Source organism: Nelusetta ayraudi, unplaced genomic scaffold, assembly GCF_046127955.1.
Source record: "Nelusetta ayraudi isolate G7.1 ecotype Tasmania unplaced genomic scaffold, CSIRO-AGI_Nayr_v1 ptg000048l, whole genome shotgun sequence".
In the NCBI taxonomy this organism is placed as follows: Eukaryota; Metazoa; Chordata; class Actinopteri; order Tetraodontiformes; family Monacanthidae; genus Nelusetta; species Nelusetta ayraudi.
In genome coordinates, this window is record NW_027466098.1 from 15,242,780 (window position 1) to 15,267,528 (window position 24,749).

The 24,749-nt window shown below is 43.3% G+C and overlaps 3 protein-coding genes across 8 annotated transcripts; 1 reads left to right on the forward strand and 2 right to left on the reverse strand.

The window, feature by feature from the left end:
• Window positions 1–3,219: 3,219 nt before the first annotated feature.
• On the reverse strand, window positions 3,220–12,955 carry tgfb1a (transforming growth factor, beta 1a). Of its 4 annotated transcripts, XM_076036630.1 has the most exons (8): window positions 12,303–12,955; window positions 11,650–11,714; window positions 11,019–11,362; window positions 6,348–6,632; window positions 6,018–6,246; window positions 5,073–5,223; window positions 4,349–4,459; window positions 3,220–4,239 (listed from the first exon to the last, which is right to left on the reverse strand). In XM_076036630.1, the coding sequence occupies exons 3-8, from the start codon at window positions 11,347–11,349 to the stop codon at window positions 4,192–4,194; spliced, it is 1,155 nt and encodes a 384-aa protein (XP_075892745.1). In that variant the 5' UTR covers window positions 11,350–11,362; window positions 11,650–11,714; window positions 12,303–12,955; the 3' UTR covers window positions 3,220–4,191. The 4 variants fall into 4 exon arrangements, with proteins under 4 accessions (XP_075892745.1, XP_075892742.1, XP_075892743.1 ...); XM_076036627.1 differs by lacking the exon at window positions 11,650–11,714; XM_076036628.1 differs by having other exon boundaries at window positions 11,019–11,714.
• A 2,978-nt stretch (window positions 12,956–15,933) lies between these two features.
• Window positions 15,934–20,567, forward strand: LOC142895518 (cyclin-dependent kinase-like 1). Of its 3 annotated transcripts, none has more exons than XM_076036638.1 (10): window positions 15,934–16,301; window positions 16,577–16,765; window positions 17,261–17,379; window positions 17,891–17,963; window positions 18,338–18,428; window positions 18,784–18,984; window positions 19,285–19,367; window positions 19,458–19,514; window positions 19,698–19,850; window positions 20,177–20,567. In XM_076036638.1, exons 2-10 carry the CDS (start codon window positions 16,598–16,600, stop codon window positions 20,270–20,272), a joined length of 1,041 nt encoding a protein of 346 aa, XP_075892753.1. In that variant the 5' UTR covers window positions 15,934–16,301; window positions 16,577–16,597; the 3' UTR covers window positions 20,273–20,567. The 3 variants fall into 3 exon arrangements, with proteins under 3 accessions (XP_075892753.1, XP_075892754.1, XP_075892752.1); XM_076036637.1 differs by having other exon boundaries at window positions 15,937–16,301; window positions 17,258–17,379; XM_076036639.1 differs by lacking the exons at window positions 17,261–17,379; window positions 17,891–17,963 and having other exon boundaries at window positions 15,935–16,301.
• Window positions 20,342–24,480, reverse strand: LOC142895516 (cytochrome P450 2G1-like). The gene is made up of 9 exons (XM_076036635.1): window positions 24,204–24,480; window positions 23,454–23,616; window positions 23,210–23,359; window positions 22,664–22,824; window positions 22,284–22,460; window positions 21,877–22,018; window positions 21,552–21,739; window positions 21,322–21,463; window positions 20,342–21,169 (listed from the first exon to the last, which is right to left on the reverse strand). The coding sequence occupies exons 1-9, from the start codon at window positions 24,375–24,377 to the stop codon at window positions 20,985–20,987; spliced, it is 1,482 nt and encodes a 493-aa protein (XP_075892750.1). The 5' UTR covers window positions 24,378–24,480; the 3' UTR covers window positions 20,342–20,984.
• Window positions 24,481–24,749: the final 269 nt, after the last annotated feature.

Here is a 24,749-nt window from a genome sequence, read left to right on the forward strand (position 1 = left end):
GAAGTGAGAGGGACGGTAAATTCAAGACAGGTGGTGAGGGAACACCTGTCATCTACTAACTAACAAAAAAAACAATTTGGTTCATGGCTATAGTTTTACCTGCTGAAGACTAAAATACAACATTTGTTTCCCATGCCCATTTTGTTTGTCAGATTTCAATATTTGGGAAGCTGATTTTTATTGTATTGTATTGTATTTTTCTAAATATCTGAAAAAAGATGGGACTTTATTTTGAAATTATTGAGGACAAAGGCCTGTTGGGGGTTTTACATTAAATGTAAGAGCTATTATATCTTAATAAATGTATATTGATATAAATATTTTAGTCATTTAATAACTGTAAATATATGTATAATGTGTGTGTAAGAAGGCGTGTGCTTGTGTGTCCGTGCGCGCGTGTGCACTCACAACACCGAGCACCTGCAGCAACAATGGCTCTGAGCAGCTGTGTGATTGTGAGGCAGCGCCGAGCGGCAACAGGACACCGCGCTGTGTTATTAGGGTCACCGTCAGCTCCGTCTGCGTCCACAGGAATTACAATGGGCCGTTCGGCCGGACCTCTTTTAATGAGCACTTGTGGCACAAGATCAGTGGACATACGAGTCTAATTCATGTAATCGCAAATGCTGTGGATGTTGTCAGAAAACAGAACCCAAAATAGTGTTTCCAGTCCGGTGCTGCGCCGTCTCATCTTGCATCTAGAAAGGTCTTCACTCTGGACTTGTTAAAAGTATTTGGCAGAACATTAAACTTTTTTTTATTTCCTTGTTCAAAAGACAACAAACAAACCGCTGCGTGTGAATTCAATTAAAGGGGCCAGTGGTGCCAAAATTTAATGACTTACCCGGTGCAATGAAGTGCAACAAAGCAACAATTTTCTAGTTACTCATGCCATCGTATAAATCTGGCACGTGGATTGGACAAGTGCTTAAAAAAAAAACACCTGCTCTGGCTTGAAATGCTGCAGGCATCCACGTCTCTCTCCTTTGCGCAATACTCGTCCTGAGCGAGGTGATGCCAAAATACGTGCTGGTTTCACAGTGGCAGGAGGAGCCACCGCGCTGCTTCAGTCCCACGAGAGCCTCAGAGGCTGGAGAGGAAGCAGCTGCTGAGAAATGAACTTTGGTTAGGAGGACGAACCCACTTTAGTTTGACGTCCCTGCGGGACTCTTCCGTCAGCACTGATAGATTTATGGGGCTCTCGACATTTATACACTCTGCCTTTAACGGGAAGAGTAAAACAGGTGAAAGCGTGGGCGCTACGAGACACTGAACTTAACCATCTCGTTTCCTCGTGAAGTTCATGAGTTGCGTGTTCGTCTTTGGTAATGAGCACATTTTCTTGGCAAAAAACAAACAAAAAAGAAAACACTCTTTACATGCCAATTACACTCGCTATGCCGAGATACAACGGTGTTTACGGTGCCCAGGCTGCATTAAAAATAAAGACCTGGCAGCAGATCTGACTGAGACATTTTGAGAGGGGAAGATTTAAGAGGATTCAATTATGTTGACAGTGCTACATCTTACTGTGTTTATCCGACATTAGCGAGGGCTTTCCAAACAAGCAGCCTCTGTGTTGACTGACGGGAGGAAAATTCCTGTGCTTTCCACAGGACGGCAAAAGGTAAGGAGAAGTTCTGAAAGGAGATATTGCGAATCACGCTCACATTGTTTGCAGGAGAAGCATCCCCCCATAGCAAATGCCACTCGCTTGAACAACGCTTATGTAAAGGCCTCGACATTGATGTGCTTTGGCCTCGGCTGTGTGTCAGTGGGTTCACTGTTTTCGTGTGCATGTGAACAGTGTGTGTGTGTGTGTGTGTTTAATTTTCCATGCAGTCACTGCCCTTAAGTCTAGGACTTACCAACGGGTCTGAACCTGCTCTCCTCGCTTCCAATCCAGCTTCGTGGGCTGCCAGTAATCCCTTGAGTATTGAGGGAGAGGGGTGGGGCCGGCAGAGTGGTGTGGTGGGGGCTGGGAAGGACGAGGTGCGAAGGGATAGTAGAAGGGGGAAAAAAAGAAATAAGGAGACAGCTCCAGTGTGCATCCCAACAGGGATCAGTGTCAATCACAGCCTGTTTTTTTGAGGAGTCCATATAGCCGATTCGCAGAAACAGACCACAGACGCCTGGCATGTGTTTGGCGTTTTCCAGTGGCAGATCTCTTTACTGTCATTGCCTCAAGTTCACAAATGAATGAATCAAAATTGAAAAAGAAAAACACTGAAAGAAGCTGAAGAAGGAATATGCCTGTCAGCAAGGGGTGTTGTGAAAGACTGCCTTATAGTTCTAGGAAAGGACTCGTTGGAATGGGAGTTGTGTAGGAGAAGAGCCAGTATATCAGTTTAACTCTGCACTCAGCGCAGTTCCTACTGAAAGGCCAGGCCTGCACTACGATTGTGATATTCTAGTCAGATTTGTTACTTGTTCTATCTGTTATTTTTGTTTGCCTGGCTTTGCGCCATCCAATTTTCATGGTGGAACATCATTGACCTCTGCATTTTTACTCGATTAAACTTGCTGAAGATTTCACAAATGAAGCAACCCGCCTGTGTAGGCGCAGTCTGGCTGCCAACCAGGAAAAGTCAATAAGCTGGTGCCAAACAATGGAAGAAAACAGCATTTTGCAATAGGCTGCATTTGTCTGCACACAGGGAGCAGCGACCAGGAAGCCTCATTAAAACAAATTAATTCTATCTACAGTTCAAATCTGGTACGATGACCCAAAATGATAGAAAGCTCGATCACTTTTGATGGGGAAGAATGAGAGATTGGGAAAGCAGTAAAAAGGTGAAACAGACCGTGTATGTTTTCATTTCATTCAAAACACAAACACCCACATGCAAGCAAGGACAAAGGGAACAGAAACACAATACAAACTTTACACAGGGTTTTTTTTCTTTTGTTCACAAAATATTCCACTCTCATCTCTGACAATTTATCCATCATTTATTTCATTTTTTTTTTTTTAAATATCTACAAAATCAAAATGTTCAATGATAAGTGCACTATAAAATTGTAGTAAACTGGAAGGAAAAGAAAACGTTGGCTTTACATAAACATTTTAAAACACAGTGATATCACAACATCATAAAAGCTGAATTTATTCTTGAGCTGTGCAAAAGGCATGAACTTCAGATAAAAAATATAAACTTGTCCTGACAGAAGTTAAGGTGAGAATTGACCAAAGATTTACTGTGGTGATTTACTAAAAAAAAAAAAATGTAAATGTGTGCATTCAGTCCGAGTAGTTTCCCTTAAAACCAATGACACGAGCGCATAGCCCGGCTTTTCCACAGGTAAAGACAACAAGCAGTCTGTGAAATGCCTGCGGGGGAGAAAAACACGGTGTCATCGCCGCCGCGGCAGATGCTGATGTGGCCCGTCGCTCTCGACGGCACAGAGCTTTTCACGAGGGCGAGCCCACGTTTAATTATGAGCACAAACAGAGCGACTTGGACGAGCTGTGTTGGAGCCGCACGGGTTGAAAGACAAACCAGCATGTGGACGCTTCAAGTGAAATGATCCAGTCTCTCAGTCCAGGGGAATTTCCCCCGCTCGGAGTGCCCCTGCCGCTGTCCTTTTACGGTGCTGCTCTCTTAAAAAAAAAAAAAAAACATCACCTGGGGCCATTGTCATGCAGGAAACTCCCCAAAATCCCCGCTAGTCCGTACCGGGGACTTAGCGCCTTTATCAGTGATGCCTTTGGTCAAAATGATATGGCTTATTGAAAATGCCTGAGACAATCATCTGTGAGATGGGACGAATATTTTGGCCCTCGTGCCCTCTGGCTTTGTTTATTTTGACAAGACATGCATCTTTTGCCAGGGAAGGCTGGTGGAATACATGTACTGCACTTCTTTGCAGAGCCGTCCTTTAAACAAATAAATTACAGGCGTGTTTACGGCTGCAAAGATAAAGTATATACATAGAGATTGCGCTCTGCCGTGTCGCCGCAAAACGTTCCTGGGCTTGAGGTGCGTTGACGATGGCAGGTGCTCGCAGGGAGGGAGGGTCGACCAAAAACACATATATTTTTTTTGCTCGCCTTGTCCACATTCTTCTCATCCTCCTCTTCGGTGCAGTCACACCTCCCCCGCCCCCTCCGTCTGTGGTCCCAAACACAGTTTCTCCTTCCATTTCCGTATATGCTGGAGGCAAGGCGGAGCGGCGTGCCACGTCGTATTTTTAGCTACACTTGCAAGACTTGACGATCATATTAGACAGCTGCTCCACCTGAAAAGTGAAAATCAACAGCAGCGTGAGGAGCCGTCCGAAAACGCCACACAGGGCTTAAGATGTTCTGTAAACATTTTAAACCCTTGACTGGGATTTACTTGGCTACCTTGTGCTGCCTGCCCACGTAGTACAGGATTGGCAGAGGCTCCAGGGTCTGGGGAACGCAGCACGGCTGGGCAGAAGCTCCCGGGTTGTGGTGTTTATACAAAGCCAGAATCTGTAAACAATTGTATGCGGGTGGGGGAAGAGATGAAAACCCAAGGTCTCGTCTGGGAATTTCATTAATGATGTGACACGCAGTCACGCTGTTTTTGTTTTACTGCAAACAGCCAAATTTACATTTGGCAAACATTCACTAGAGATGGAACCTTAGCTGGTTAGTTGATGCGCGTCTTCAACAACCCTGGGACAAATATTCTTACAACCTTCCCATGTGGGCTTTCTCTGTGAGGCTTCATTTTGGACCTGAGCCAGACGACAAGTCAACGCTTGCACGCAGGTATCATTTTTTTAACCAGGCTCACTATCTTGACTTCCTTAACACATTGATAATTGAAGTTGGAAAAAAACAGAGAAAGTTCCATGACTCAAAAAGTCATTGTGACTTGTTTTGTTATTAGCTGGAGGGGGTTTTCAAATTTGGGAATCAAGCCACATAAAGATAAAAAACAAAATTCCAACCAAATGAATAGGGTGCTAGTTCATTCTACACTGGAGGTGATAAATCTGTTACCAAACTTTTATCCATTCATCCATTTTAAACTGACGGACTGAAAAACTACAACAAAGAACAAAACACTGGATTGCAAGTTAAAAGTCGAGCACTATACCTGCGAATATTTGTTTTCAGTATTCCAGATGTAGGTGCAGGAACCCATGCAGTAGTTGGCGTGGTAGCCCGACGGCTTGTGTATCCACTTCCAGCCCAGGTCTTTCCTGAAATCGATGTACAAGCTCCTCACACAGCAGGTCTCAGTCTGGCTGCAACACAGACAACAAGGAAACGGGTTCTGAGTGGAGCTGGGTACAAAATGATTGGCACTGATATTTCTCACAGCGCGCTGGCTGTATGTGTATTTCACAGAGAAACAAACAGCAAGTGTTTGACAGCCAAAATACATCAAATACTCAACCTCATGTGCACAGAGCAATAACAAAGTAATGTCAGGGCAGTTTCAGTGGAGAACAAGTCACTTATAAAGCAAAGTGTTTCCACTGAGAGGAAGCACTGAGGTGACATTGGCAGGGAGGAGACATTTGTATAAAATTGCAGGAAAAGGAAAGAATCGCTACGCTTCTATTACTATTAAATCTCATTGTGCCGGTGCAAGACTTGAAACTTGTGGCTGAGAACACTGGCTCATAGAGATTCTAGAGAGGTGACGACTCCTGAGACATTAAGAGGCAGTTTCACATACGCCTCTGTAAAGTTTTATGCTGACGTTTTAAATCAGTGGACGTTCTAAGCACTTTGGAGACCTGTACGATCTGATGTCACTTCCACGGTAAAACACCAATTTCTTTGTAAAAGAAAAGACAGAAAAAATTATTCATAAAGGAACATTGTTGGGTTTTTTTTAATAACTAAAAATGAGGTAAGTTCACAAATTGGAAAGTCTTTAAGGTGATACCCTAAACCTTAAATTCTTTACTTTACATTAACAATATTTATTTGTCAATTATGTTGTCAAATAAATCTTGTTCCATTGTGGCCAAGAAAAAAAAGTATGTTGTACAAATTGAATGAGCTACTATGAATATATGTGACTGCTTACGCCGTGCAGGTTTCCTTGGAGTCCGTGGAGCGTTTGCTGCGTGAGGAGGGGTGGCTGCTGACGTTCTGGGGGATGGACATGGTCAGGATGTAGGGCGGCGGCTGCACCATCGTCTCAAAGGTCCCAATATCTCCCCTTCCGCTGACAATTCCGGCGATGGAAAAGCCAAAATGTCCCTCGGCGCTGCCGCACTCGCAGAACAGCCGGAGCTGGAACCCCTGCTCGTCGTCTGTGAAAGCAGACGTTAACGGTCATCAGGTCACGATGCAGCCACACTCTCCTTCAGCATCTCAATCTTTGGAGCAGACGCTAGTTTGATTTCGGTCTTACCGTTGCCCTGGAGCCACTGCTGCAGGGGCTCCGTGACATCGAAGAACAGCCATTTGTTTTTCCACTGGTTGCTGACAAAGCGTGAGGCGAGGTAGCGGGCCGAGGGGCCCAGGCCCTGGTACAGCTCCACCCGCTGCTCGCTCTGCATATTTGGCTTTTTGATGAGCATGCGCAGCTCGGCGCTGGTTAGCTGGTGGTAAGCCCCAATGGTTTGTCGTATCTCTGAGATGTTGAAGGGCATCGCAATGTTTTTGGTGGCCTGGCTGGGGTCCGTGTTGTTGTTTTCTGCGTGGTTTAAAACAGAAACAGTCTTTCTGAATCATTGAGAATTGTCAGTGAAAAGACTGAAAAGTGGCAGCAGTGATTGTCTATGAGGACCTTAAGGGAGTGGTTTGTAGTTTAGGAACATGGCATTACTTAAGGTGTAATGTTCTTCTTTACAAGAATTTGTTTGGTTAAAAAAAGTTCCACACTATATATACTTCTTTCTAACTGCCCCGATATGATGAGCACTCAATGTTTTTTCAAGATTGAGAAGAATGTACTTTGTGGTCTAAGGGGTGTGGTGGTATTTGTGTATCTTTAATCTTTAGCGTCTGCTTAGATTGTTGACAACCTGCAGGGTCTGTAGAATGTGCACAAATTTACTGCAAAGATGTCTGGCACAAGAATATATAGTCTTTGCACCCCGTGTATGTAAGTCAACACCCGACAAGTTCAAATTCTTGAACCCTTTTTTTTTTTTTTTTCGTTATTACACAACAAAGCCATCATCGCTGATTTTTCTTCCCTGGTAAAAAAAATGGAATTGCCAAATGCAGAGTATTGCTTAATATCCTTCACTGCAGCCAAACATTAATCTTCTCCAGCTGCAGTAAGGTCGACTATAGTGAGTGTTTTGTTTTCATACAGTATCCCTGTCCATATTTGCAACTTTTCCTCTGGAGCCTCCCTATATCACTACAGCGGTAACATTCCCCCAAGCAGCCCCAGATGGAAAACAGAGCTCGGCTACTGAAGGCTTTTGCGGCATAAATCTTGTGGTGTAAACTTTACAAGGCATCAAACTGGTACGATAGACGTGCGAAGATAAGCACAGGATGGCACGTGATCCAAAGCGAAGCAGGAGACAAATATATAAGAAGGAAAGGCTGGGAGATGGAAAAAAGGGCAACTTGAAGGGCGTTTGAATCCAGCTTGTGATTGACACGAGCAGAGAAACAGGAGATGCGTATCGGCGGAGCTCAAAGTTTGGCCGGAGCCCAAAGTCTCCACTCTGCCTCGGCCTGCCAGAGCCAGGAATCTTTGGCTTCAAATCCTCTCTGACAACAGCTCTACAACCCAGCCACGCATGCTTGAGCCTCGGAGTTAATCTACATCGTACCAGGATCCTCCGTGAGCGTGCGTCATTGACCATCATTTGTGTTGTGTAGGTTGACATTTCAGCCCTTGCAGCGGAGCCAAAAGAGAAAATAAAAAAGAATGGGGAGGGTGTGATGGCGGATGATATGACATTTGGTGGTTACACCCAGAGCAGAGACAATAGCCTAGTTGTCATTTTTTTTTTTAATAATATAATATATATGATATAATAATATAATGGAAACACACATCAATGTCTCAGCCCTGTACAGTCAAATGTGAGAAATTAATTGTGTATCAGGTAGTTGTGCACTTAGAAAATGATCGTCCTCGGCTGGTTTTAGTGACCTGAGATAAATGTGCGAGGGGTTAGAGAAGTGTTTACGAAACAGGAAACATCGTCACTTCCCCCTGAGAAGCATATTGGCAGCAGTAGCATAATTACAGTGAAACCTAATTCTTGCTTCTACTTTCCAGTAAACACCGCTTGCATAGTCTCCAGAGGTCTATCACTGAACTCCTCCTGTAATCATAATACAATACGGTGAGACCAGAGTCAAAAAAAAAAAAAAATTAAAGTCTCCTCCACAGAACAAGCTGGCTCCCCAGGGTAAAGATAGTGCCCTAGCCTGCACATCAGCATGGGTGTGGGGAGATTTGGCTGTTGATTCAGGGCCTATCCACAGGTAAGCAGCAACAGCTGTTGTGACAAGCAGACAGACAGCTCTGTAATTATCAGTGGGAGGAACCAGATTCCAGCTCCAGCCTAAATACCTGCCTCCCTCATTCGATCAACTCCACCCTCCCGCTCGAGCCCACTCGTCAACGTCTTCTTTTCACACCTCCACCTATTTCGCTCCTTGTGGGTCGGCCCCCGCCTCCGCTTCTCTTAATTTCAAAAGTTTTCTATTCTATGTAATTACACTGCATGGTGTGATACTAAATAAGAACTCCAGAGATGAGCATCCACCAAAAAAAAAGTATTCAGCAAAACAATGTTTAATAGCAGAAATTATTTTAAGAGGCTTTAAGGGAGGGATGTGACTGTTAGCCGAGGGAAGGAATTTAAGTTAATCCACCGCACAATTACGGAGATGCAGACTGAAATGTTCTGCACACACGAAAAAAAAAGCATCCCTGGAGGCTGTATTCAGCAACAACAGGAAAGTGTGAGTCATCCAATAAAAATACCACAAATTTAAGCGTGGAATTACCAACAGGGCTGTTAATGAGCTTGAAAAAGGAGTCTTCATTAAATCTTATTTACTGGGTGCCTTTTAACACCTATGTTTGCTTATGCACAGCGAATGAAAAGCGGGCTGCCCTCACTACTCCCCACCGAAAAAAACGAGCGTGTTATTTCTAATAATTGCAAAACCTTTCTTCCTCGCCCTGCACGCACGCACGCAGAAAGCGGTGACCCTTTCCCAGTGTGTGAAGGTTGACTTTCTCGGGGAGTTGCGCTGCCGGTCGAAACATTGCAAGGGTGTTCTCTGGCATTCCACAGAGGTAGGAAACACTTGCTCCCCATGGGCACCGCCAGCACCGGACCTGAATCACTCAAGATCTCAGTGGCCATCGGCCTGCCTTCCTTCCTGCCAAGCTGCCCTGTCACAAACATGCTGCAAGCACGCTGATAATAAGTTCAGGAAACCCAGTGGGGAGAGGAGCAAAAAAAAAAAAACGAGGCAGAGAGATAAAAAAAAAAAAAATAGACATTAATGGTGAAAAAGATTAAATATGTTTGAAAAGAAAATCGAAAATTGATAGAGAGCAAGTGACAGGATAAGAGAGGGAGAGCCTGATGCTCAAGTTACAGGAAACCCCCCAAATCCTCCAGGGAGCGAGAAAAAAAAACTGAAAGAGAGGGAATGAGAAGGGTGAAGGAGTGCATTTCTTTCCCCGTATAATTTCAATATTTTCCACTCAGTTTTTTTTTCCAGAAAAAAAAAACCAGAACAAAACGAAGGCCCTTTCCCCTTCTTTGTTCTTTCTCTGGCCTACAAACTCCTGAGAGGTCCAACTACCACCAGTTTTGCTTTTGAAGTGGTGGATGAAAGAGGGATTGTGTCAGTGCCTGCATGATAAGGTGAAGAGTATAGGCACGTAGAGAACAATGGAGCAAAGAAACAAAAAGCCAGTCGGGGGAGAGCGAGCGATGGAAAAAGAAATCTGTTTATCATAACACGTTGGGATTGAAATGCGCCATTAAAGCACGTAACCGTTTGGCAGAACACACAGTGTTGCGCACACCGGGTCTCACAAGCGCTGGTAATAAAGCAGTAAAAATGCCATGGACACCACGAAAGCAACACCGAACATCAGCGCAGATGCAACAACACACGCTCCTGCTAAGTGGTAACGCCTGTGATCTCTGAACCCATCAAACTGCCTAAAGAGGTTGGATGGAGATCAGAGGTGGCGCACATGTTGGGGGAATTTATAGATAAGATTGAAGTCGGCACTGGCCACGCTTGTTAATTTGGGCGTTGGTTGCCAAGTTTGTCTTTTTCCAGTAAAAGCTCAGTTGTTGCCCGTCCGCAGAAATGGCAAATATACATATATATATATATATATATATATATAAAAAAATAGAGCATCATCTTTGCTATTTGGGTATCCAATTGCCCTCGTCTTGCATCACACCATGTGAATTTTCACAGACATGTTTGGAATTTTCAATGCTTGTTTTTTATATGTTTCCACTAGTACTAAATCTATCCAAGGATATTTAATATGACATCAGTAAAATGTTAAACATGTGCCTGGACATGTGGTGATCGCCTCAGATTGGTGTTATAGGTCAGAATAACATGACTGCTGTAAAAAAAAAAAAAAAAAGACCCCATAACTTTGGTTTGGTCTGCACGTGGTCCAATAAGCTCCTTTTTGTGCTCCAGTGTCTTTGGGCTTGTCAATTTAAGGGCCTTTAAAGTGAGAGTAGGACATATTGAACTATTTGCCTTACATTTTATTACTCATGACCTCTTTTATTGTTCACTGTATCGGAGGCGAGAGCAAAATAAAACTTTAAAAGACATCTGTTTGGAGGCTGGCCATTGTTTCATTGGACGACTGCAGCAACACTCTCCTTCAGCATCTGCTGAGGTCCGATTTGGAGAGCAACCATTTTCCAAATTGTTCCTAAAGCTGAATCTCAAGGACGTCAATGAAGAGAGAGAGAAAGAGAAACACACACACATACACACAAAGGCCTGTGGGAGGCCAAATTGGCACATAAGCACATTTCAACTTTTACTGGACATTCACTGCAATGTATTTCCACTCTGTGTTAATCTGTATACTCACTGGTCATGTTGAACTTGTTCACCACCTTGGCAAAGTACTCCTCATCCTCCTGCTCCGTGGAGACACGCGTCTGGACCTCGGCCTGCTGCTCCTTCAGTATCTCCCTGGTGCTGTTGTAGAGCGACAGGAGCGGTGTGGGTATCTCCTCCTGGTCCCCGCCCTGATCCGACTCGGGCTCCTTTGGCAGACGCAGTTTGCTGAGGATCTGGCTCCTGATGGCCTCAATGCGCTTCTTCTTCACCATCTCCAGGTCCAGTGTCTTGCATGTGGACATGCCACTCACGCTTCCCACCGCGCACAGGACCACGAGCGTCAGGAACGTCAGCCTCATGGTGTCAACCCGACTGTGAAAGGTGGTTCCTATCACTATCAATTCCCTTTTCCTGCTACCTCCCTGTCAACCTGGCAACGAGCGGGGATGCTGGGGGGAACAGTGAGTCACCCTCTATACAGGTGTGAGTGATGCAAGTTGTTTACAGACGTGGGAACAGTCAAAGCAGTGGGGAGTGTTGAGGGAGTTCAAGGCATCGATTAAAGTGAAAAACCCCTAAAACCTCTTTTGCACAGGAGCAGGTGAAAGGATTACCAGAGCGAAGACAGACATGGGCTGACGAGCCAGCCTGTGACTCACCCACGCAGGTAACAACAGTGACGTCTCAGATGCTGAGGTGAGTCTGGAGGGGAGCTGTCAAAAGCCTAGGGGGCCAAACGCAGGTTGAAATTTAAGAGCTCTGGGGGGACCCGAACACCATCACCAAACGACAAATGACTGGAGTCTCGGATTTTCTAACTCGTGAATCGCACAAGTCGCTTAGGATAGGAGTCACAATAATTAGAATAAAAAACTAAACTCCTGGATGATGCAAACAAAGTGGACCGACAACACTTTGTGTCGGTTTATGGAAAGAGAAAAAAAAAGTCACTAAAAATGTCCTCAAGTCTTAGTTTAAGGCTTTAAGACTGAATTCTTCACTTGCTGACCAACAATGTAGCTTTTGTTCATTAGTCAACAGCATTGTATGTGGATTTGATTTTTTTTTTTTTTTTTTTTTTTTAAGAGTTCCTTGACTGTCGTCAGTCACAGACACAGGGCCTTCTGTTCGACCGGATAATCACCGGCTTCCTTCAGAGCCCGAATAATAATAAATAAATGTAAAAAAAATATATATATATGAAGGTGCGCAAAAAATACTCTAATTCTACTTTATTCGCAAACACGTGCGCTCAAGGGACCGAGAAGTGTCGCGAAAGAGAAACATAGGATGAAGTCCCGCTTGTAACTACCTCTTTTTCGGCAACAGCAGCATGTGATCCGTCGCCTCGACACAAGCTCGCTACCAGCAGCAGTGGCAGCTGGGGAGTCACGCCGAACTCACACGCTGGCCAAAACGCAAAGCCGCCTCGGTGACTGCGTCCTCATCACCATCCTCAGCCTCATCACACGCACGCGCACGCCTGAAAATGCTCACGTGTCGCCCCGCAGATGAGAGGTGTCGACGAGGTGACAAAAAAAACACACAAAAAAAACGACGAGGGTTCCTCCAGTCAGTCGGTCAGTCAGTCAGTCTGCCTGTCTGTGAGTTCAACCCTGTCCTCCGGTTACAAGATTCCGAGTTTGACACACCTTCTCTCTGAGGGAACCATCCAACCATCCAGAGAAGAGCAGCGGCACTCTGTTCTGTTTTAAGTTCTTCTTCTTCTTGGGACGAGAACGTCGTCTGGTCTGGTCCGTCTGTCCTCGGCTCCCTCGACGCATCCACGGGTGTCACTCAGCTTTGTGCCCTCTTCACTCGGAACTTCGACTCTCCTCCTCTAACTTCGGGTCCTTCTTCACGCCTCTATTTAACGGCGGCTCCCAACATCTCTCTCCCTCTCCTGCTGCTTGTCAGAGCTTGCTGCTGCTGCTGCTGCTGCTGCTGCCGCTGCTGCTGCTGCTGCTGGTGGTGACAAAGTGATTTGTGGACGCTCTGAACTCACCTCACTTTTCTTTTGCTCTCTCTCTCTCTCTCTCTCTCTCTCTCTCTCTCTCTCTCTCTCTCTCTCTCTCTCTTTCTCTCGCGCGCTCTGTCTCTCTGGTTCCTGTTACCCCGTCGAATGAAGCGAGTTACTCCGCCCAGGAAATGAGGGTAACGGCCGCAGTGTAAAACATCTGCTTTTTAACAGAGACTCCGCTGCCGGGCCCGGCCTGCCTGCCTGCCTGCCTGCTTGACTGACTGACTGCACCGTGTCCAATTCTGGAAGCCAGGAGCTGAGAAACCCGACTTTCAGAGACTTCTGAATGTCTGCTGCTATGGAGGCAGTGGTGAGCATAGGTGGCAAAAGTGTTCACATTCCTAAGTGGATACTTGTGTAAAATAAAAATACAAATAAAAAAATAATCTGGCAAAAGTAAAAAAAAAACAAAACAAACAACTTAATACTTATACTTTACATATACAACTCCTTTCCTCAAGTAAAAGTAAGAAAGTACAGGTTCTGAAACGTACTTAAGTAAAAAGTAAAAAAGTTTTCTTTTTTTTTTTTGCCTTTAATGAAATAATACATTTGTTGATCGTTTTGCAAAGTTTTTTTTTTTTTTTGAGCAGCTTAAGTGCTCTTAATATGGTCAAATATAATAGTTATGACCAGTGAGGCATTATTTTATGTTTTTAATAACAGTTTTAATAAACAATAACTGATGTTATCTTCTACATGTTTATTTTTCTCTGGACTAAAACCAAACTGAACAGCGACCCCAAAGCTGAGGTCCCCAAAATGATTTCCCTCTAAAATATCACACACTTTTATATTGAACCACACAACTGCATAGTTCAAATAGCTCCACCTCAAGCAACAACTGTATTAATAAGTAAATTACCTTGTACAGAATTTGTATATTTTAAAGATTTTTAAGCAGAAAAGTAACAAGCATTTTTTTTTTTCAATGTAAGGCGTGGAAAGCAGATATGTTTGTGTACAAAGGGAGTGAAAGTAAAAAGTCATCAAAATACTCAAGTTAAGTATAGATATCTGAAAAATCTACTTAAGTACAGTAAAAGAGTATTTATACTTTGTTACTTCCAAACTCTGGTGATGAGCGACATTTCATAGAAGCATTACATAGCACTGGTGTGAAACCAAACACATGAAAATTCACCTGGAGGCTGTTAAAATTAACTTTGTCCAATCCGAAGAACTGAGCCATCTGGGAAGAGCGTGTATTAAAGTAGAACATGATGGACCATGCAAGTCCACTCTGTCATGGCTGGGTGCCTTTTTTCTTTTTCTTTTCTTTTCTTTTCTTTTTTTTTAGGGTGGAATGTGTATTTTCAAAAGGAAGGCTAGACCAAAACAGACTGGTGATGGTTCTGTTGATTTTGTCTCCGTCTGAGTGATGAATCAACGGGGAAATAACTGCAGGGAACTGTCACAGTGCGGCCTTTGTCGTGGAAATTTTTAAATTCTGTTTAACTTGGTGTCTGCTCACGGGGACATTTCTAGTGAATGCACTATTGATCCAACACTGACAACAAAAGGTGGTGTTTAGTATGGTAAAGCTCAAGGAAATAAAGCAAAATGTTGACATAATGGCAGAAAACAATAGCCAGGTTGTTGAAGACGGTGTGAATGCTGGTTTCTTCCACAGTGTAAAATACAACATGTCTATGTGACGTAGAGTATGAAGTAAATTAGGAGAGCGGGAACAAAACAGGTCTATACATATTTGTTCACAGTGCTGCTGAGGCAGTCTTGATGAGCTGTGATTGGTGTCGACTGCCACCTAGTGTTTATTAAGGGTACCACAATGTAATACGAAGAGAGACGGAGTAGAGTTTTAAATCCAATGAAGTAAGGGTCCAAATAAAGTAAAAAATAAATAAATAAATAAATAAATAAAAGGCTTGAGCAACATTCCATATAAATCATCCAGTTAATTGCTCATCCGTGTTTTCACATTTAGATCACGCAGACATGACAACAGCTCTCCATTACTGTTCTCATGCAACCCACACGTGTCATCAGTCTGTCATGGGGCATTTCATACCTCCAACCACAGGACATCAATGCCAGCGCCTCAAAGTGTGTCTCTCTGACCACTGCCCTGGTGTATGGTTTGCTCTCCCACTTCACAAAGAGGTTTTGAAATCCTTTGAGCGTGGTAAAGAATCTGGGTCATTTGATTCAAAGAGAGGCCCTGGAATTAAGCAAACAACAACAAAGTCTCACTGCACTTCATGTAAGCATAAAAACAAACTCGGGCTGTTTTGTGCAAAATAACATAAAGCCATTTCGCCTTGCAGAATTATTCCAGTATCATTCGGGAAAGGACTGGACACGTTCATACTTCTAAAACTGACATCATTTGGTTTAAGTGTCACCGTGAGCTTTTTAGTGCGGTGGCCGAGAGCTGCAAACGCCGTGCCAACACACATACCGAACCGACTGAATGTCTAATCGAAAGCGATAAATTTACCACAAACATGTACAATGCATTAAAGTGATTGAAGAGGGAGAAAGTCGTACATAAAATGAGATCGAGTGAGAGTTCATACGAATGAATCTCAACATTTAGTATATAGTCGTGACGTAATGGAGCTACGTCGTAAATTACTAAAATTAGAATTGAAACTAGAGTGGCTGTCAGAAGATAGGAAGCTGGATTTCCCCTGAAATGTTGTACTCAATTGCAAAACAGAAACAAAATTGTTCTGGAATTATTTATTTTTTCCCCTTTGTATGGTTCCATAGCCTGACGTAATAATACTCGCGGTAGTCTGGATATATCAACAAGAGCGAAAAGGATTCAGGATAGTCATGCTATTGCACTTTTTTTGGGCGTCATACCTTTTTTTGAGAGAGAGAGAGAGAGAGAGAGAGAGAGAGAGAGAGAGAGAGAGAGAGAGAGAGAGAGAGCGCTTCCGTCCTGACGTCAGTCGTTTGGCGGTCTCCCTGGTTACGATACTTGCTAATAAACACGGCTGCTGTTGTGAGACCATGAAGTTTAGCGTATTGTCACCTGCCGCGGTTAGACGTTCACCCTTTTCAACGCTATTGTAATTCCAAGTTTTACTGATAAAAAAAAAAAAAAAAAGACAACAGGAAAAAAGAAAAAAACACTTCTAAAAAAAAACAACAACATGCTAAAAGGAAACAACAGCAGCAGCAGAAGGTTACCAAGGCAGTGACGACAAACTCCGCGGAGCCAGCAGAGGGAGAGACCGCAAACTATTGAAGACAACTTTAAATGGGTGTGGATCCAAGGTTGACCTGTTAGTGACTGGTCCATGAACATCTTCTCTGATTGTAAGTGTTAGTTTGTCGTTTGCTGCCATCACACAATTGCCAAAATAGCTGTTTAAATTTCATTTCATCGTTGACATAGTCATAAAGCCTGTTGTTTTGTTTTTTTTAAAGGCTAGCAAACTGTCAAATTAAATGCATGAAATGTGCATATTCATATGGTTTCATCTTGCAAAGACTCAATAGTTTAACAATGCTTTTTTTTTCTTTTCTTTTCTTTTCTTTTCTTTTTTTTTTTTTTAAAGTGAGACACTTGTAAGATGTGTGCATTGTGACAGGTGACAACTACAAATTGCCCCATGGAGAAATATGAAAAGCTGGCCAAAATTGGTGAGGGCTCCTACGGCGTGGTGTTCAAGTGCAGACACAGAGACACCGGCCAGATCGTCGCCATCAAGAAGTTTGTGGAATCTGAGGATGATCCGGTCATTAAGAAGATTGCATTGCGAGAAATTCGTATGCTGAAGGTAAGGGAAGATTGGCATTACCTCATGTGTGGTCCTGTCAAGTTTGGTCTTGTGGTCACCTGTATTTACACACACCCAAACAAAACCTGTCAGTGATACGTACAAGTGGAGGATGGTGTCAGTATTTCTCAAGTGCTTTTAATACGTAAAGTCACACACTGTACAGCACTGCCATATCAACGGCTCACAGTCAACACACCTGCTGAAACCTTTTTTTTTTAGACATCATCAACCACAAATTACCGCAACCTCAAGTGGCCACAAGTCCAAGTCAAATCTTACAACAAAACCCTTATCATATCATTTGTTACTTCACGTGGATGTGCCATGTGTCATGTGCACAGGAGCACATTTTGCTCTTGTAATGAGCAAAATAAACTAGAGGTAGCCAGAAAAACACAGGCTGTTTTAATATTATTTCAAGACAGCATAGAGTTTGGTCAGCCCAAACTTTTGTCTCTCACTGTCCATATGCTCTGGTGGTGCCTGCAGCAGCTGAAACATGTGAATCTGGTCAACCTGCTGGAGGTGTTCAGGAGGAAAAGACGCCTCCATTTGGTGTTTGAGTTCTGTGAGCAGACGGTCCTCAACGAGCTTGACAGACACCCTCGGGGGTAGGCAGCAATTCCACCTTTTTTTCACCCCCTCAGCACAATAGCCAGCAACTTAAGGAAACTGATTGAAGTGAAGTTAAACCAGCAGCAGTGTATTTGTGATGGTAATTTCTGGCAGTCAGTTCACACATTCAAACGATAGATTTGCTAAGGATAATAATAACTGCAGTATACTGTGTCCTACTACATAGCCATGTTTTCTTCCCCATTACAACTCAGCAATCATTGTTGATTACTTTTCTATGTACCTACTCCAATCATTCAACTATACAAATGTTGTTTAGTATATGTTCTCTGACTCCACGGTTCCTCCACAAGCCTGTGCTGTAGAAATTGTAGTTGCTTCTTTTGAGACATAGGCAAGCTTACCTTGGCAATTGAAGGTTGTTTGAACTTCTTAAAATCATCAGCAATAGGACATAATAAAGTGTGAACAATCAATTTCTTCGTGTCCTTCTCCTACTGTGGCAAATAACCAGCCGCTTTATGTGCCTCTTCCCGTCCATTGTAGGGTACCTGAGTGTCAGCTGAAAAGCATAGTGTGGCAGACCCTCCAGGCCGTTAACTTCTGCCACAAGCACAGCGTCAGTATGAAAAAACGTTGGTAGTTAGCATAGTGCTTTGTCTGTGATATTCAAAAAGTCTTTGATATTTATCTTTATCTTCATCATTTTCAGCACATAATCAACTTCAGGTTCATATACACTCTTGATTGCAGGACACATTTTTCACAGAATCAGCATTGCAGTTTAGCTATAGCAGTACTTAACTTTTAATATGGCAAGATGTCAGTGCAAGGGCATGTTAACTTTTAGTATGGAGATGTGTATAGGTTTCGGCTCGCTGGCTCATGTCGTTCATTCCTAATTAGTCCGCCTTAATATGGGCTCTTTATCTGCCACTAACAGACTGTGTATCATGTTGCCAAATGGTTGATCCCGGTGCGATTGTGTTGCAGTGCATCCACCGTGATGTAAAGCCGGAGAACATCCTGCTGACCAAAACCGGAGTCATCAAACTCTGCGACTTTGGCTTCGCCCGCATTCTAAGTAGGTCACCCACAGCACCGGCGCATTTATGAGCATTTAGTGTGTAATGTAGCCCTAATGACTTATTTAACGGTGGACCTACATTGGCTGCTGCTCACTTTCAGCGTTCCAATAAACGCGTGGCATAGGGGGACCATTCAGCCAGTTAGTGCCTTCCTATGTAGAGTGTCTCTGTTTACACTCCCCACCTCCGGTTTCAGTCTCATGTTACCATATATTAACATGTGGTCATGTAGTCATTCAGCGTGCCTTGTAATCCCCTGCTCTACAATGCCTGCGTTATTTAGTGTTCATTATTCAGTATCCAAGTGCATCCTGTCAGTTATCCCCATCTGTCTGTGCGTCCTGTACCCAGCTGGACCAGAGGACGACTACACTGACTACGTCGCGACACGCTGGTACCGGGGCCCTGAGCTCTTGGTTGGAGATACGCAATATGGGCCCCCCGTGGATGTTTGGGCGCTGGGCTGTGTCTTTGCCGAGCTGCTGAATGGGAATCCGCTCTGGCCTGGGAAGTCTGATGTTGATCAGCTCTATCTCATCCAAAAGACTCTGGGTACCAGTTGATGATTCTTAAAATGGCTTAGATTAGCTGTGTTTAATAGGATAAATTATGTATTTAAATAGAATAAATGAAGGCTTGTTTAGGTTTGAAGTTGGACCCTTGTCCTATTCTATATTATTTAATGAGTGGTTTTATGAGGAGTCATACTGACGTTTAAATAAAGGATGAACAGACCCTAAATGATTTTGTTTTCGATAATGTAAAGATGCACAAAATATGAAACTGAATTTTCAAATTAATTACATTGCTACTTTCGAAATCAAATCTTTCATTTCCCTCGCCTCATCCCAGGTGACCTGATCCCCCGTCACCAGCAGGTCTTTCGCTCCAATGTTTTCTTCAACGGAGTCAGTATTCCTGAACCTGACACAATGGTGCGTGTCCTGTTACCACTTAGGATGCACGTCCTTCAGCTAGGCAGGTGTCTCTAAAGCCGCCAACTGCCCTTATATTCTCGCTTGTAGGAGCCTTTGGAGAAGCGCTTCCACGGTGTGTCTCCCAACGCCCTACAGGTTATGAAAGTATGTTGCTTTTGCACACAACACTGATATATACAAGTGCAAATTTAGCTCGCACATAAAGCACTTTTGTTTTAATCGGTGAATATTTCAAGTGCAATGGAAGTGATTGTAGAAAGTTTCACAAAAATTCAACATTCTAAAATATTTTTGGCAACGCTAATCATGAGCACCACTTTTGAGCAGTCGTGCCTGGTGATGGACCCCTCTCAACGGCTGTCCTGTGAGGAGCTGCTGGAGCTGCCGTATTTCCAGGAGGAAGGTGGCGCCAACTGGGGACGAGAGGGTGAGCGGACAGGCAGACGTCACGAGAAGGGCTCAAGACGGAGGCAGCCCGGGGTGAGCAGAATAACGAATGAGTGCGTGACTTCCAGACCCGAGTTCAACCTGCAGGAGCTTAGACGATGTGCTTGGAGGGATCACTGTCTTCTTTAATTAATAACGCTGCTGGCCTGCTGGTATCTTGTTTATAAGGTGCTCAGGGTTTAAAGTGGATGCACAGCCTAATTTATTATTCACACAGGAGCTGATTCCAAAATGTGACTTCTTGACCAAGCTACCTTTCTTTCTCAGTAACTGCTGTTAAGCCAAGAGAGAAAAAAAAGAATTTAGAGGATTGGCTCTTAGCAACTTCCTTTTTTATATTGTATATTTTCTGTCTCCAGGCTCAGTACCTGCCACAGCTGCTGAACAGCAACATCTCGCCAGCACCAGATGTCAAGAAGCAAGTGAAGCATAAATATCACCTGCCCAACATTTAAAGGAGTAACAGCCTGCGTCGTGGCTGAACGGTGGCATCAAACAGAACATGCACTCTGCTACCAAAAAAAAAAAAAATCACTTTAATAATTTTAATACAGTTGCATTAAGTCTTTGCATGAATGCATACTTGTATATTCATTTCATGATCATGTTTGTTGACATTGTTTTAACTGTTCCTCACACAAGACAATTATTTTATTATCTAACAGTCACAAGTGTGCCATTGTCACTGACAACAACTCTGTAGTTGTTTTTCTTTTCTGTGCACCATTAAAAATAACTGGAAAAAGACAAGGACTGCTTAGTTCCACTACATCAGTGGAACCTGGCCTGTAGGTCTGTGTGTGAGTAATTTGATTCCTACTTAACATGTTGCGGCCTCGGTTTTTGACAACGACCTCTTAAATCTGACAAGGACCTTGACTCTGCAGCTCCACCAAACACTGGAAAACACATTAACAGAGTGACAACTGCTGACACACAGTATGACTGATGGCCTGACCTCGAATTCATCAAATTACAGGGGCAACTTCTTCTTGTCCTTGCGAACTTAGGTTTAGTCACGTGACGTTTGGTGACATTTTATCCAATCAAAGCAAAAGGTGTTGTTCACTGTTGTGTAAATGTGTCTTTAGGGTGCCAGAAAACATATACACAACATGTAGAGAAAGTGTCATAAAGAGGTATGTGGGTTTATGCTGTAAACTGCTATTAACCCCGAGGCGTTGCGATGATCTTGTACATTCGAGGCACATTGGCAAAGCTGCTGTACTCAGGACTGAGATCCACACTGTCAGGTCCTCCTGGGCAAGTGAAAGTGAACTGCTGCAGAAGCGACACCATGAAGAGGAAAATTTCCATGCGAGCGAGGGACTCTCCAACACAAGCTCTTTTTCCTGAAAGTGAACACAAAAAACTATAAACTAATGGTGCTACAGTACCAGGACAAACATGTTTTTTTTAGCAATACACATATCCAACCTGAATCCGAGAGAAATAAGCAAATACCATCCTTTGCGTAATATTGGACCGTTACAAGTGACTTTACCTGCAGAGAACGGCAGGAAGGCAGGGTTCTTCTTAAAGTTCCCATTTTGGTCTAAGAAGTGCTGTGGGTTGAAGGAGTGAGGGCTCTCCCACTGCTCCTCTTCTTTCAGCACAGAGTGCAACAGAGGAATAATCACTGTATCCTGTCGGGACAGAGTATTTCACCTTTGAAACATTCCATCACCTTGATACATTCTACGTCAATATCACTGTGAGCTGACACCACAGTACCTTGGGAATGGTGTAGCCCCTGAAGAAGATGTCCTGGAGTGCGCAGTGAGGAACGCTCATGGGAACAATGTCGAGCAGACGCTGGATTTCATGAAGGACTGCATCTGTGAAGGGGAGAGACTTCCTGTCCTCCACATTCGGACAACGAGCCTGTCCAATCACAGTGTCGATCTCCTGCTGCATTTTCTCTTCAGGAAAAAGAAAAATATCTTATTTTCATTTTCATATCATTGCACATTGGGATATATTACCAAGAGTTCATTCAAATAATTGATTTGCCATTAAAATTTTAAAGTTGATGGAATGGAAAGATTTCTTTTCTTACCTTGTATCTCTGGATACCTGAGCAACACATTTAGTCCAAATCTGATGGTTGAGCTGGTGGTTTCAGTTCCTGCCAGGAACAGATTCAATACCGTGGACACCAGATTGTCGTAGTGGAACTCTGTGGTGTGTATACATTTTTCCTTGAACAAAAATAAAACAGGAAGTATTTGTCTTGTTGGCCAAAAGAAGTAGCCTAATTTAAAAAAATAAAAAAATAAAAAAATAAATCAAATGTTAAAATAAACATGCCAAAAAATGTGTCTTACAGGAAAGGTCAGGACAGTAGAAATAATGACTAGAACACTGCACACTTAACAATTCTATCTCTTTAAGTTGTAAAATATTCACTATGCCAAAATTAAATTAAAAAAACAAATTTTTAATCATTTCACTGCGTTCTCATACCTGATTGAGTCTCATTAGGAAGCAGTCAATGAAATCTCTGGGTGAGCTCTGGTCCAGCGTGTCTTGGTGTTCCTGAATCTTTTTCATTGTGAACTCTCTCAGCTTTTCAATATTAGCAAACGTCTTGTGATGCCGGCCTGGCAGCCATTCCATTAACCGAGGAAAAACATTATACATCTGGGACAGGGAGGAAAACAAACGTGTAAATACTGTGTCCGACAAATAGATCCTAATTTTTCACAAGCTGAAAATGACAAATTTTAAACATCTCCGAGAAACAAAGACAAACAAATGGTGTTTTATTATTTCAACATTAACTTGATCCTGGTTGTCATTACTCCATTCACATTTTAAACCTCCAGCACACATCATCCACTTACCTGCCCAAAGGGAGTGCTGCCAAACTTAATGGTATCTGAGATGATTCTCAGAAGGCTGAGGAAGTGTTCATCGTCGTAGTTGAAGCGCTGACCAAAGACCAAACAGCAGATGACATTGGAAACAGTGCAGCTCAAGAAAAAGGTGGGTTCAAAAAGTGTTGCTGGAAGAAAAAAAGAAACAACAAAATAAATCAGAAGAAGTATTTCTATTTTCTCTTCACGTTAACACATCCAACTTGAAACACATTCACTGTCACAGCTGCAGTAGAAAACAAGTGTTCTTTTAAACAGATCTCAAATTAATGAAGACAGAGAAACTGTCAGAAATACCAAGCTCACTGAAGTCATTCATGGACCTTACTGTAGCTGACCACCAGGTGGCACTGAACATGTTTGACTTTTGACTTACTTCAAGGGAAACTCTTGCATAACACAAGCGATTGTTTGGTCCCTGTAGTATGAGTTGTAAAGTAATCCATGAAGCCCTATATTCAATAAAGAAATGGCTGCAAAAAAGACTGTAAAGACATCATAACACAGACAAACCTTTGGTGTTTTTAATGCGGGCCACCAGGTGCTGACTCTCCTCCTGAATCCACTCCTCCATCCCTTTCCGTCCCATCCCAAAGTCTCTCAAAGTAGTTAACGTGAAGCGCCGCAACTGGCGCCAACGGTCTCCATTGCTGATGAGCAGACCTTTAAAGGTGCAGTTATGGAGTGAGTGACAGAAGTCCACGGTGGACTCTCAGTTACACATGAAAAACTGACTCTCATAAAACTGCTGCATTACCATAGCCCCGGGTAGCTTTGAGTAAGAAAGGAATTGGTCCTCTGCCAGTAAAGTCATCTGCTTGGTCCACCAGTGCCTCTTTCACTGCATCGTAGCCCACCAGAACCACAGCTCGCACAGGGCCCAGGTGCACAGTCATCACTGGGCCATAGCTTTTGCTGAGCTGGAGGGGGTGGCGGTTTGGGGTCACATCAAGCAAAATTAGAGGTGTAGACCAAGTATTTAAGACATCCTGAGATCATCAGCAGATGTCTATGTGCAGAAAGCTGGTTGAACCACTTAGGCCTCATGTGTGCAAGCATTTGCCAACATGAAATGCAGAGATTTAAAAAAGAAAAATACACAATGCACATTCTACATTTCTTTAGATGACGCTCCATGGACTTTAGCAATTACTTTCCATTAACATATGCGACTAATTAAGTAAAAAGTGGATTTTCCTGCAGAAATTGGCTGATCTGCTCTCTAAATATCATTCACCTTTTAAAACACACATCAGTGGGTCAAAACAAAACAAAACAAAACAAAACAAAGCTGAGATTTATTCAGAGAATAATTTGCGTATGACCAACCAGCGATGTATAGATTATCTTGTTATGGAGTATGGTTGACAAAAAAAACTTGTGTAAATATGAGCTGAGTGATTTCAACACCGTAAGCACACTGCGCTATTTACTGCTTTCAGTGCCAAGAAGAAGTAACAGAAAGTGGGTCTGAGACACTGCAAACGGAAAGGTCTCCCGCTCTCACCTCCAGAAAAGTTTTGAACGGTGCTCTTCTGTCAAGTTGCGGCAGATTTCCTAAGATAGGCAGGGCAGTGGGTCCGGGAGGCAAACGGTGCTGTTTGCGGGACTTTTGTAGCAGGAAGAACCAGAGAACAACAACCAGCAGCCCTGCTGATATCAGCGTGACGGAGTTCTCCATGTCCGGCTGAGCCCAAGAGTGTCGAGAACGGTTTCAAAGGAGGCAGAACACCTACACGACCGAAGTCGTCTCTCTCGGTAGTTGTCGCTCGAGTGATGTTACGTCATGGACAGAGGCGGACTCGCGGCCAACCTTTCTGTCTGCACTTCCGAATGAATGGACGTTGGAGTCCGTTCAGGTAGGGGAGGGACTTGGGAAGTAAGTTTATTTTTCATTTAATTTAAATGTTGTTGTTTTTGTTTTGTTTGTTTGTTTGTTTGTTTGCGATACTTCGTGTCACCCCCTCGCCATCGTATTCCTATGTATTCAGTGATATTGGTGATTGATAAACACCAACAGGTGTGACAGGGTGTCGCGCTCCCTGTCACACCT

Coding starts and splice junctions, on each gene's coding strand:
- tgfb1a (XM_076036627.1), bottom strand. CDS start 12,325: ATGCTGCTGTTGCCGAAAAAGAG. Junction 11,363..12,302: donor CTGCTGTTGCCGAAAAAGAG/GTAGTTACAAGC, acceptor CACCTTTCACAG/TCGGGTTGACACCATGAGGC. Junction 4,240..4,348: donor ACGTGGGCAGGCAGCACAAG/GTAGCCAAGTAA, acceptor TTCACTTTTCAG/GTGGAGCAGCTGTCTAATAT.
- LOC142895518 (XM_076036637.1), top strand. CDS start 16,598: ATGGAGAAATATGAAAAGCTGGCCAAAATTGGTGAGGGCTCCTACGGC. Junction 17,964..18,337: donor ACTTCTGCCACAAGCACAGC/GTCAGTATGAAA, acceptor ATTGTGTTGCAG/TGCATCCACCGTGATGTAAA. Junction 19,368..19,457: donor TTCCTGAACCTGACACAATG/GTGCGTGTCCTG, acceptor TCTCGCTTGTAG/GAGCCTTTGGAGAAGCGCTT.
- LOC142895516 (XM_076036635.1), bottom strand. CDS start 24,377: ATGGAGAACTCCGTCACGCTGATATCAGCAGGGCTGCTGGTTGTTGTT. Junction 22,019..22,283: donor TCCTAATGAGACTCAATCAG/GTATGAGAACGC, acceptor TTTTTGTTCAAG/GAAAAATGTATACACACCAC. Junction 21,170..21,321: donor CTTCCTGCCGTTCTCTGCAG/GTAAAGTCACTT, acceptor GTTCACTTTCAG/GAAAAAGAGCTTGTGTTGGA.